At 32.7% G+C, this 11574-nt stretch overlaps 1 protein-coding gene across 6 annotated transcripts in view; it reads left to right on the top strand.

The window, feature by feature from the left end:
• The first annotated feature begins 1570 nt into the window (after nt 1-1570).
• LOC143248904 (2-aminoethylphosphonate--pyruvate transaminase-like) overlaps nt 1571-11574 on the top strand; it is a 47144-nt gene continuing 37140 nt past the window's right edge. Inside the window, exons 1-4 of one of the 6 annotated variants that reach the window (XM_076497848.1) lie at nt 1576-2284; nt 3347-3465; nt 4584-4736; nt 5550-5650. In XM_076497848.1, coding sequence (XP_076353963.1) covers nt 4655-4736; nt 5550-5650 — 183 coding nt within the window. In that variant the 5' untranslated portion in view covers nt 1576-2284; nt 3347-3465; nt 4584-4654. Of the gene's footprint in view, nt 2669-3346; nt 3466-4583; nt 4737-5549; nt 5651-11574 lie in introns of all 6 variants that reach the window. The other 5 variants (XM_076497846.1, XM_076497847.1, XM_076497845.1 and 2 more) reach the window with 5 other exon arrangements.

Raw genomic sequence — 11574 nt, 5'->3', positions numbered from 1 at the left:
AATATTAGGCAAGCTTTGTATTGTTTTATATGTTGACCTTTTGCCAAGACTCCAGTTTCATCACTCTCCACAATTAGAACTGCAAAAGGCTGGAAGAAACTTTATAACATGTTATTAGAGTCTGAGAGAAGTGTTCTTCATTTTAAAATGCTGTACTGAGTGGCGTTAGCTTGAGAGGTGTTATACAGCAAACTCCTGTGTTGATTTGCAGCTTGAGAAGAATATTTTTTTCAAGAATATCCTTATAGATTTGTCCTTTTCTTTGGGAGAAAGAGGTTTAGCTTTTCGAGAATGACCACAAAGAAAAAGAGCAACTGATAATTGTAATTTGTTTAGAAATAATTAAACTTCTCAGCAATTATGGCCTATTTTCAAAGCAGCACGTAGAGAGAATTGCAGAATCTCAGTGAGCAGAATACTGTCTTCAAGCCCACTTGTCAGGTGAGTCCCAAAATAAATTAATAGCAACTTAGGCTCAACATGTATGTCACATTATTTAAGATGAAAGACTTACATTAATATACTCTGCTATCATAGTAGACACATTTGGTTCATCTCATCAAGAACATGCAACGTATTCATACCATCGAGATGTTGTTTTTTGTTATTCAAGAACGGTGTTGAGGTTTATATTCTAAACAAACTGCACAAATACAAATTATATGCACTTTTCCAAAATATTTCTGTATTTTGTATTTTTTGCACAATCCTAAAAAAAAGGGGGAGTTTTTAGCAAGCTGAAACTGATAAAAAAATTATCTGCACTTTACCGTTGCCTATGACCGACTGATAGATCTGAAAACTTGCGTGTGTTTTATAGTAGCAAAGCCCTTAATTTTGTCGTTCATAATCTGTAAACTTACTGGTGACCCATTGGATGATGAGAACCCTTACAACTGAAAACCAATTAGATCGTTCTTTCGATTTCATCAGGATCGATGATAACTTCGCCAGACAGAAGGCAAAGAAAATAATTTTCTAACAATGAAAATGATACAGTAAACAGTCGTTTGGCTTAAGAATGAAATACCCACTTGTATTGAAATCGAAAATAAAAACACCTCAATAAACCTAATTTTTATTCAACCAATTGTTTTGCTATTAAACAACCAAAACGTTTAAGTATGATTAAGAATTTCTTTCACACATTTATAATATCAAACAAATATGAAACTCATTGTATCAATTTTCTCTCTCTCTCTCTCTTCATTAATTTTATTGATTTATTAATAGGAATTCTGTCATCAGTGAATTTTGTGATTTCCTTTTAAGCAGCAAAATGTTCGTTTGCTAGTGCATTTGATAACTGTATAGTGATAAGAATTAATAATTTATCCCGTAAAATATTTAGCCCATTTTTCTCTGAGTTGAAATGTTATTAAGAGTAACTTTGTCATATATTCAGTTTGCTTGTTATGTATACGTAATAAAATATTGGTTAAACGTGCCTCGGGCCCGGCATGGCCAAGCCTCGACTCGTAATCTGAGGGTCGCGGGTTTGTTCCCCGTCACACCAAACATGCTTTCCTTTCAGGCGTGAGGGCATTATAATATGACGGTTAATCCCACCATTCGTTGGTAAAAGAGTAGCCCAAGAGTTGGCTGTGGGTGGTGATGACTAGCTCCCTTCCTTCTAGTCTTACACTGCTAAATTAGGGACGGCTAGCACAGATAGCCCTCGAGTAGCTTTGTGCGAAATTGAAAAAAAACAAACAACAATAAACATGCCTCGTGTTATAAAATAAGCCTATTTTAAATTTTGCAGTTAATTACGGCAAACTAACGACTACCAAATTCACACTAATACTAGTTGCAAATCATCAAAATATGATATCCCCTTGTAAAATCTATAACAAATATACAATAGGCTAGTAGGATATATATGCCACAGTTGCACGGTAAATCTATCAAGAATGTATGAAATAGTGCAGGCTTGTAATCCAAGACTGGATAAATAATACGAAGTCATAAATTTTAGCTAAGTCAGTTTGTACTTTGTACATCCGTATCCACTTCAGGCAGCCCTGCTGAAGGGTTTTTTTTTGTTTGTTTTGTTTTTATCATCGTGAAAAACTGACAGTTCAAGGTGGGTTTGCTGAAGTCGAAATTTAATGAAGTATATGTGCATATCGTATACACGAATATCTGGAGTTCTGAGAACGATAACACTTATATAATAATATCAACAAAGTCTGTCACGTGCATGGTATAAGATAGAAGTGAAACTGAACTCCAACTTTCAAGGTTATCTAACGCCTTTACGGAATGTGAAAATCGGTTAGATGTAAGTTGTAGAAGGTCTACAAGTTGCAACACTGAGATGTTATATAAGGGTTTTAAATTTTAAAAGCAACGTGAGATGTCGTTTTTTCATTACCAACCTTTAAATAAGTGCATGATATTAGTTTTAAGGAGGTATAAACATTCCATTTTTAGATTACAGACATGTTTTTTAAGACTCTCTGTAAAACCAAGAAGCCAAAATCCATTTAAACGTACGTTATACCGTTCATTATCTACTATTGCCACTGCTAGTCACAGCGTTGAGATCTTCGAGAGCTTAAAAAGACAAGTTTCGCTGAAGACATCCACTTCATTCCCACTAGTCCACTCACGAGATTACACTATGGAAATTCGGGAACATCCTGGTATTATGGCATTTTAATTAGTATGTTTAACGTAGTTGATTTTTTAATATAAATCTATTCTTAAGTTTGAAAAAATGACAGGATAATATTTTATAAAATAATGTTTACGATCTTACCACATATCGGCTGGATCTTTTTTTTTTCATATTATTTATAATATGATACCATTGTGATACTACATTAAGTTTCAAGTAGTATAAATACTTTTTTTTTTAGTCACAAGGCCGTTTATGACCATTAGGGGACATTAAATGCTAATACATCATTGCTGATTCTCTGACAGATTTTACTCGGTTCCCATCTTCTCTCTAGGTAACTGTCCTTAATTTAGCAATGAAACTGAAAGACTAGAGGGAAAGCATGTAGTCAACACCATCCACTGCCACCTTTTGGGCTTATCTTGGCTGATTGTTTGTTGCTTTATGGTGCAAATCAGCTAGGCTATCTGCTCTTAACAATAAATAATTGGATTGACTAGAACATTACAATGACCCTACAGTTGAAATGGCAAGCTTGTTCAGTGATAGAATTTCATACCCACAACCTGCAGATTATGTGTAAAGTGCTCTAATCTCCAGGGCATGCCAGGCATTGTAAAAGGAGTATTTAATTGAATTTTGGGGCTAGATTACAATCAATCATTTTTTAAAAACTTGATTTATGAGTAATATTGGTTAGTTATTTGTTGTGTGTTTTAGCAAAGCCACAAAGGCTATCTGCTCAGCCCACCGAGGGGAATCGAACCCCTGATTTTGGCGTTGTAAATCCGGAGACATACCGCTGTACTAGCAGGGGGCTATTTGTTGTGAAAATAAAAGTGAGGAATGTTTTTTTGTATGATGCTTAAATTTTGAAAGCATTTGGAATGACAACAGCTAAGCAGATTCTAAGAGAGCTACTGAACTTATGACAAAAATATAATAATGTGTAAATATTTAGCCCAGCTAAGAGTTTGGTGGTGTGATTTTGGCATCATTTACTATTTGATATTATATTACGTAAGTGTGCCATTCATTGAACCAATGCTTTCTATGATATAAATGCCAATCAAATCTTTTGTTTACATTTCTCAAAAACGTTTGAAACACTAACTTTTGTCATTCTCTTTAAAATGCACATTCAACAGAGCTGTGTTAAAATCTGTCTTTTGCATTTGACTACTTAACTGTACTTTATTTTGTCATTACCCAAATATGATGCATTATATAAAACATTTCTTTAATGACTTTGTGAAAATATTTGTGTTGCATTTATTGGAGGTAGTCTAATAAAAATTATTGAAATAATTAAATCCACCAACTCCCTGATATGTGTTTTGAAGTGCTAGACTAAAGAATAAAGGTCTGTGATGATTTTGCCTGCACATTATGGCCAGAAATGAATATTTGATATGCAATATGGAAGTTACTTTACCTGCAATGGAAATACAAAAGACTGTATTTATGGATACAGTACTGTCTGTACAATTTTAGGCTGTATCTACAGAAATATTGAATACAAGTCTATAGAGGTTATAATTTTATTGTATTGATAACTTATTATATCACATTTATAGCATTTTTTCTATCTTGAACTCCTTACCTTAGGAAGAACATTAAATTGTTGGAAAAGGTTTATTGGAGATCTACTAAAATGATACTTGGGAACATTGTGAAAGATTATCATTACAAGAATAGTTGAAGATCCCTGAATTTGTTTTCTCTTGAAGAAAGAAGCTAAGACAGTTTTATTTTTCTAACAGAATGTTTGGCCTTTTGAAAGGGTTGCATTCAGTTTTAATATATGCAGTTAATTTAAAGTGGTTTGAGGAATAGTTTGGTGAATGTTTGAATGATCAGTTTAATTTAATTTAGTTTAGTGGATGGAATGGTCTAGATGGACCAATAGATCTCTTGTGATATTTAAATTTTTATGTTATTTTGTTCTTCTTTGTAGCCAACACAAATATTGTTAAAAAACTTTTTACACCTGGTCCTCTTGGAGTGAGTGTGACAACTAAAGAAGCAATGATGCAAGACATTGGCTCCAGGGAAAAGGAATTTACAGATACTGTGAAGTCGATTAGACAGCTGTTATTGGATCTTGCAAGTAATGTTAGTTCCATGTTTTTAAGTACAGTGTAGTTCTCTGCAATTATAATCAGTTTGTAACTTAATGATTCAAATGCATCAAGTTCTGTTATTTTGTGTTTCAATATAGTTTAAATTGTTCAGAAATGCTAAACTTGTATTTTGAATTTGAAAATCACAAATTTGAATGAGATGAATAGCTAGTAAAATGGCTTAATGTAAAAGAATGAATTAAGTGAAGTATGAGGTATTTTATAAGTTGACACACATAACAAATAAAAATAGCAAACAAGGTATAGTTAATTTTAATTCTGAAAAATAAGAAATCAACTGAACAAAAGCAACAATAATAAAAAGGGTAAGTTAGAGTTGTGGTAGACAATATTATGTATTTATGTGTATGAAAGTTACATCAAAACGAAACTCACATATATGCAAAAATAGCTCATTTGGGTTGAGAAAATATTTTACATAGAAGGTCGAAACATTGTTCGCTCTTCTATGTAAAATATTTTCTCAACCCAAACGAGTCGTTTTTGCATATATATTTCTCTACAAGTGGGTTTTCTCGACATCACTGAAAATGAAACTCGGCTATCTGTGTATATTCTGACTATGTAGATTTTATTTTTATTTGTGCATAATCATGTTACAGTATTAATGTGCAGTCATGATGTCTGATTCATTTTTAAGAATCCAGAGATGTAAAAGAAAACAACAACATTGTATTATCAGCAGTTGATATTTTAAAATAAATTCATGCTTGCAAACCTAAATACAAAATACTAGTACATATTATTTTCTTATGTTTTCTATGTACTTGTTTGATTAGATGTGTCACCCGATGAGTTTACAACAGTTATTCTTCAAGGTAGTGGAACATACATGTTGGAAGCTGTTTTACAATCTTCAACACCACGAAGTTCAGGACAGGTATGGATTGAATTTGATCAAGCATTTAAAGTATTTGTTTCAATAAACAGTAAATCCAGCAGTGTGCAATAGGTTTGCATATAGTTTGGAGTAGTAAGTTGTAAGTGTAATATATTTTAAGCATGTTGCATACAGAAGAATAGAATACATTAGTGAAAAGTATGCATATGTCAAATTTAACCAAAGGTTTTTATTGTTGTTCCAAACATCTTGCATGCTAATATTTATGAAAAACGTTTCACATTCTGTTAACAATTTTGAAACTGAAGCTAATTAAAAGATTTAAAAAGATTGCTTCTCTTTTTTTGCTAATACTTTTTAACTTTATTTCTGTCCTTTAGTTTTAATATCTGTTGTAATTGTTAATAAAACAAGTTATAAAAGCCTTCACTAGTTAAGTTGTATTTCTGTAACAATGTAATTAGCTTATGCAATGAATTACTATTAGTGGTAATGGAGACTGACACTTTACAAAGAAAAATTGATAACTTCTTGAAAAATAAAAAATAGGTTTAAATTTTTACTTTTTCTCAAGAGTTATTGTGCAAGAACAACCTTGTAAGACAAAATGGACCCTTGTTATCCATGTGTTAAAAACAAAACAACTGGAAAAGCACTTGAACTTGAATTAAAAGAGAAACAATTTACTAATGAACAAATATAAGTGTTTTTTCCTATGATTATGTGTTTATGTCAAGATTTGAGAGTTTTGGATACCAGAATTTCTCTAATTTTGTGCTCTGTAGCTTATAAGCAAATTTTATTGGTATTAGTTGATAGGTATGAAACTTTGAAGAACCTCTGTTAATGTTGTATAAAGTTATTTGTCACAACTGAAGAAGCTGTTGTTGTGAACTATAATTCAATACAGACATTTTATATTGTTTTCTAGAGTTAATTTTTGCATGAGATAGTAATGATGTGTGACACCTAGGTATCACTTAAGTGTGTTGGTTTGATGAAATGCCTCAGATTTTCTAGAGACTCAAGAAAAAATATTCTAATAATAATAAAAGCACAAGGGATTTCATCAGTTATGCAGTCAGTGTATTTGTTAGCTTGTGAGTCTGTTAGTGTTGTTGATCAGTTAAATGTCTAAAGTATTATCTAGACAGAACTTCAAGATGTCACGTACTTTAAATGACATAAAATTTGACAGAAACAGTGAAAGGAAAAGTAAGCACGAAAAGAAAAAATTAAATGAAAGTCAAGGAGAAGGAGAGAAAATTAGAAGAAAGAGTCAAAATTAATATAAGTTGTAGAAAAATTTACAGAAAGTTAAAAAGCAAAGAAAGACAAAAAACTAAAAAAATGGAGAAAGAGACAAGAAATCTAAGATGGGAGATAGGAAATTAGGAAAAAAACAATAAAAGTACAGGAGTTAAAAGAAAACGAAATAAAACTTTAAGAACGATTAAGGACAAAAATAAATTATTGGAAACATGGTCAAAATAACGGCTGAAGATATGCAGAAGGCAGTGGTGGCATTACAGAATGCAATAATACATTTTCCATTTTACCCTACTTTTTTATACTAATGGTACTATAACACTAAATAATTATTTATTTAGTTAAATAATGCTTGAACGAACATCACTCATCAATCCACTTTTAAATATTCTGATCCTTTCTGAGGTCACTGAGAATTCTGGAACTTCAAAACTCAGTACAAAGAATTTATTTAAATCCAGTGTTTAACAGGCTAAAATTTGAGGGAAATAATTAGACCTGTTAAAATATACATGAATATAAGATGTCTTTTTTTGTCCCAAAAAATTTTAAATGTAGCTCAAAGCTCTGAATGTCCTTGACACAATGTAGAACATGTGAACATACCATTAATTCTCCACTCTACACCTTCCATGTGACTTATCACATAAGCTGTACTTTTCCATCATAATTTGGAATGTCTTGTTAACAGCATGACTGCTATAAATTCTGGTGTTAAGTGTTCTATAAATATTGCGAATTTTGCCACTTTGAAAGTCTTATTCTTCCTCTGATATCTCAGGGAGATTCTATAAACACACTTAAGCTCTTAATGTTAAATTGTCTGTTGGTGTTCTACATGGGTTTTACAGTTATATAGATGCCCACGTTTCAGAACACTGCCATTTTCTTATGATTTTAAATAAAATCAGTTTTTTATTTAAACATATTCAACCTTTACTGCAACTAATCCTGATGAAAATGTCTTGGGTTTGACTTCTTATTCATCTCAGGTATGTTTTATGTCATGAACTAATTTCTGTTATATCTTAGGATACTATGGTCATGCTAGATTATTCATTTCTTGAATCTTTATTTCTTTCATTTTCTAATATTTACACTGTTTATGATATTTTTAGAAACTAGTAAAATTTGAATAATCTTCACATTCCTCATATTTGTCATGTGGATGGCCTATTATTAAAGTTACTGTACACTACTCATATTTTCACTCCACACGTTGGTTATAAGAGTGGTCTTACCCATCCACTGTCTGCTTTGATCCAAATTTAGTTTTCTCCCTTCTGCACTTCGATTTTTTGTTTTAAAAATTTCATATTCATTTAACAACTGTTCTCATTCTTCTAACTTTTTTACCTAGATTTAGATACCTATAACATGCAGTTATCCTGAATTTTGTTTCTCACTAATATAATTCCATTTAATATGTGGTGCTTATGTTATAATTTCATTTTAAACATGTTTACCTTCAATCCTGTCATGCTCCAGAAGCAATGAAACATTTTGGCAGATTATCTTTTTCTTGGTTGTTGGCTTCTTCCCATAAAATGGTCTCTTTGTTATGTCAGTAAAACATTTGGGTCCATTCCACTGGTTAGTCACTCTTCTCTGCCTTCTTGCCAAGATCAGTTACTTGAATTTTTCATCACTCATTTTGGCAAATTCAGCCATGATTTTCCCCTTTTACATAAAATTTCTCATGGTTAATCAGATTTCTGGCAACCATGGAATCGTCTCCTTGGACAACTTATAATGACTGTTTTGTACATTGACATTTACATCCACAACTTCTTAACTGGTTTATTTTGATCCTTTGTTCAAGAAGGTGGATTCTTTTAATTAATGGCTTCAATACTAGCCCATCCTTGTAAATAATCTTCTCAGGATCTGAAAATGACTTAATGAATTGTCTTTTGAAATTGATATATATTATTTCCAAAATAAATTTATCCTTGTTGACACTTATAGCTATTATTCAACTTCCAGGGTTTCTTACTTTGCTCATCTAAGTATTGGTCTGATTTTTTTTCTTGCTTGTACCACTCTTTTATACCCCACTCAGTTGTCTTTGGTGATATTTATCTCATAATTTATCTCCATCTAGATTAATGCACACTCTATCCTGGTACTGTATATAAGCACCCCATTAACATAATGTTATCACTTTCTCAATAAAACATCACAAGTGGGTTTTCCATTATTGCATTCATTCAGAGATACCTTGAAAGTTATCACATTATCTAGTTGATTTTCATAATAAAAATAATTCTTCTCTTCCAGTTGGGAAGCCAATTTCTGGCATGGAGGTAAATTGGGTCTATCCTATGTCACTTCTGATATCTAGTGTTGCACAAAAATCAAGTGGAGGAGGCCACTCTCAGTTGAGACTGTTATTGAACATATTTGTAGTGAGATAGAGACATATATTTGCATCTATGGTTGTCTTTCATGGAGCTGTAAGGCTACAAATGAGGACAATCCTCAACAGTTTGGAGAGACTTTAGATTCATTTTTTCCTGTGTCTGCTTTTAGTCTTTTGGATTTTCAGTTCTTCTGTGAAACAGTAGTAAGTTACAAACTCACAGCACTAGGTTCTAGGATTCAGTTTCCTTGAGTGGATGTCACAGATGGCCCAAAGTTGCTTTGCCTCACAAAATTCCATTTCACTCAATGGTAATCACCACAAACTTTAAATGATCTACCAAAAATAAAAAGGAGACCACTTTATAAGCTACCTTTCATATGTTTTTCTTTTGTTGATTGTTTGAGTATGTGATGTTTTGTGCTTTTCCCCATTTGCTTTTGAGCTTACATCTTAATTCGTGGCTGAAAAATGTGGAAAATAATTTTTTTTCTCCATACGTGAACATTGTGATTCATGTTTGAAGGTTTCCATATCAATTATGTGAAGGGACAATTAATGTTAAGAATATTGAGATAAGTGCTGTCACCTGTAGTTAGTTTTTTTTATATACATGTGTACTCAATGAATAAACATGTATGGTTATGGGCCCAGGAATGCTCTAATAGTGCTTAAACAGATCCAACAATTTTTGTTGGATGGCACAGGATTTACATGGATACTTTATCACAAGTGCTGGGTGATTCGTTTTCTTTGTCTGGAAGCCATTGTGAAATACCAAGATAAACTGTAAGTAAAATATTGATTGACACTCTATTTTCTCAAGTCATAGAAAGGGAGAAATACAGGGTGTTCGGAAAATCACTGTGCACTTATATATTTATTAATAGACATGTTTCAATATAGAATACAGGAGATAAATATGAATGACAGTTATAAACAATGTTGAAAGTGACTTCCGTTGGCATCAATATAGGCTTGGATCCTTCTTATTTTGTTTCTAAACACTGCTATCATTTGCTGGCTTGAAATAGACTGAACAGACATATGATTACAAAACTGCACAGTGACTTTCTGAACACCCTATAGATCTAAATCAAAGCAAGGAATATTACAGTTGTGGTTGAAATAGTTTGACAATGGAAGATAAAATATCACTTGATAAGTTGGGAGAAAATAATTGGGCCACATAAAAATTTCAAATGGAACATTTGTTGAGAGGAAACGGTCTATGGGGCCATGTGACTGAAACAGAGGTATTGGCAGAGACAGCCAATGATCAAACAAAGGCAGATTTCAGCAGGAAAAGGGAAAGAACATTTTCAACAATTGTTCCGAATATTCAAGGTGCTCAACTCTATCTTGTCACCTCATGTACAACTCCTAAGGAAGCATGGAATATACCGCATGCTCACTTTGATAGGAATGCTCTAGCCAATAAACTATTCCTGAAAAAAAAAGTATTTTCGATGTGAGATGAAAGAAAGCATGACGGTCCAGGAACATTTGAAACAAATGAAGGAATTAACAGATCAGCTTGCTGTGGTTGGGGTGGAAATAGCAGAAGAAGATCAGATTGTTACCTTACTTGGTAGTCTTCCAGCTAGCTATGATACAATTGTAACAGTCCTGGAAACCAAAATTGATGATATCTCATTAGAATTTGTGCAACAGGCACTGATTAATGAAGAACAAAAGAAGAAAAAGACCACATCGAATGAAACATTATCAAATACATTAGCCACTCGCAGCAACTTCAAACCACATGGAACACAAGAAACAAAGAAAAGGGGTAACAGCTTCAAGTGTGGCAGAGAGGGACATATAAAACACAATTGTCCAACACTGAAGGAAATGGTCCACAAAGCTAAGAATGTGGATATTAATGTGGCAGAAGATTATACTGATGGAAATAATGGTGTTGCCTTTGTAACAAACTGGGATAAAGGAATAGGAAATTGGGAATGGTTGGTGGATTCTGGCATATGACACACCGGAGGAACATATTATCAAATTATCACAAGTTTAGCACGCCTCAGCAAGTTAGGATTGGTGATGGAAGAACTGTTGAAGCTCTTGGAGTTGGAAACTGTAAACTAGAAATGTCATTTAGAGTTAGTAATTCAAAGCATGTCACAATGCAGAGTGTCCTTTATATACCAAAATTAGCTAGCAATCTATTTTCAGTAGGAGCTGCTACTGAAAAAGGAAATATTGTGCAGTTTGCAGTTAATCGTTGTTACATCCGAGGTAAATCAGGACAACTCCATGGCATGGGTACAAGAAAGGATGATGGTCTGTACCAACTGGACTGTAAGACCAGTGTCATTGA

Source organism: Tachypleus tridentatus, chromosome 4 (genome assembly GCF_004210375.1).
Source record: "Tachypleus tridentatus isolate NWPU-2018 chromosome 4, ASM421037v1, whole genome shotgun sequence".
Taxonomy (NCBI): Eukaryota; Metazoa; Arthropoda; class Merostomata; order Xiphosura; family Limulidae; genus Tachypleus; species Tachypleus tridentatus.
The sequence above is the reverse complement of the archived record's forward strand: the minus strand, read 5'-3'. Positions and strand labels throughout refer to the sequence as shown.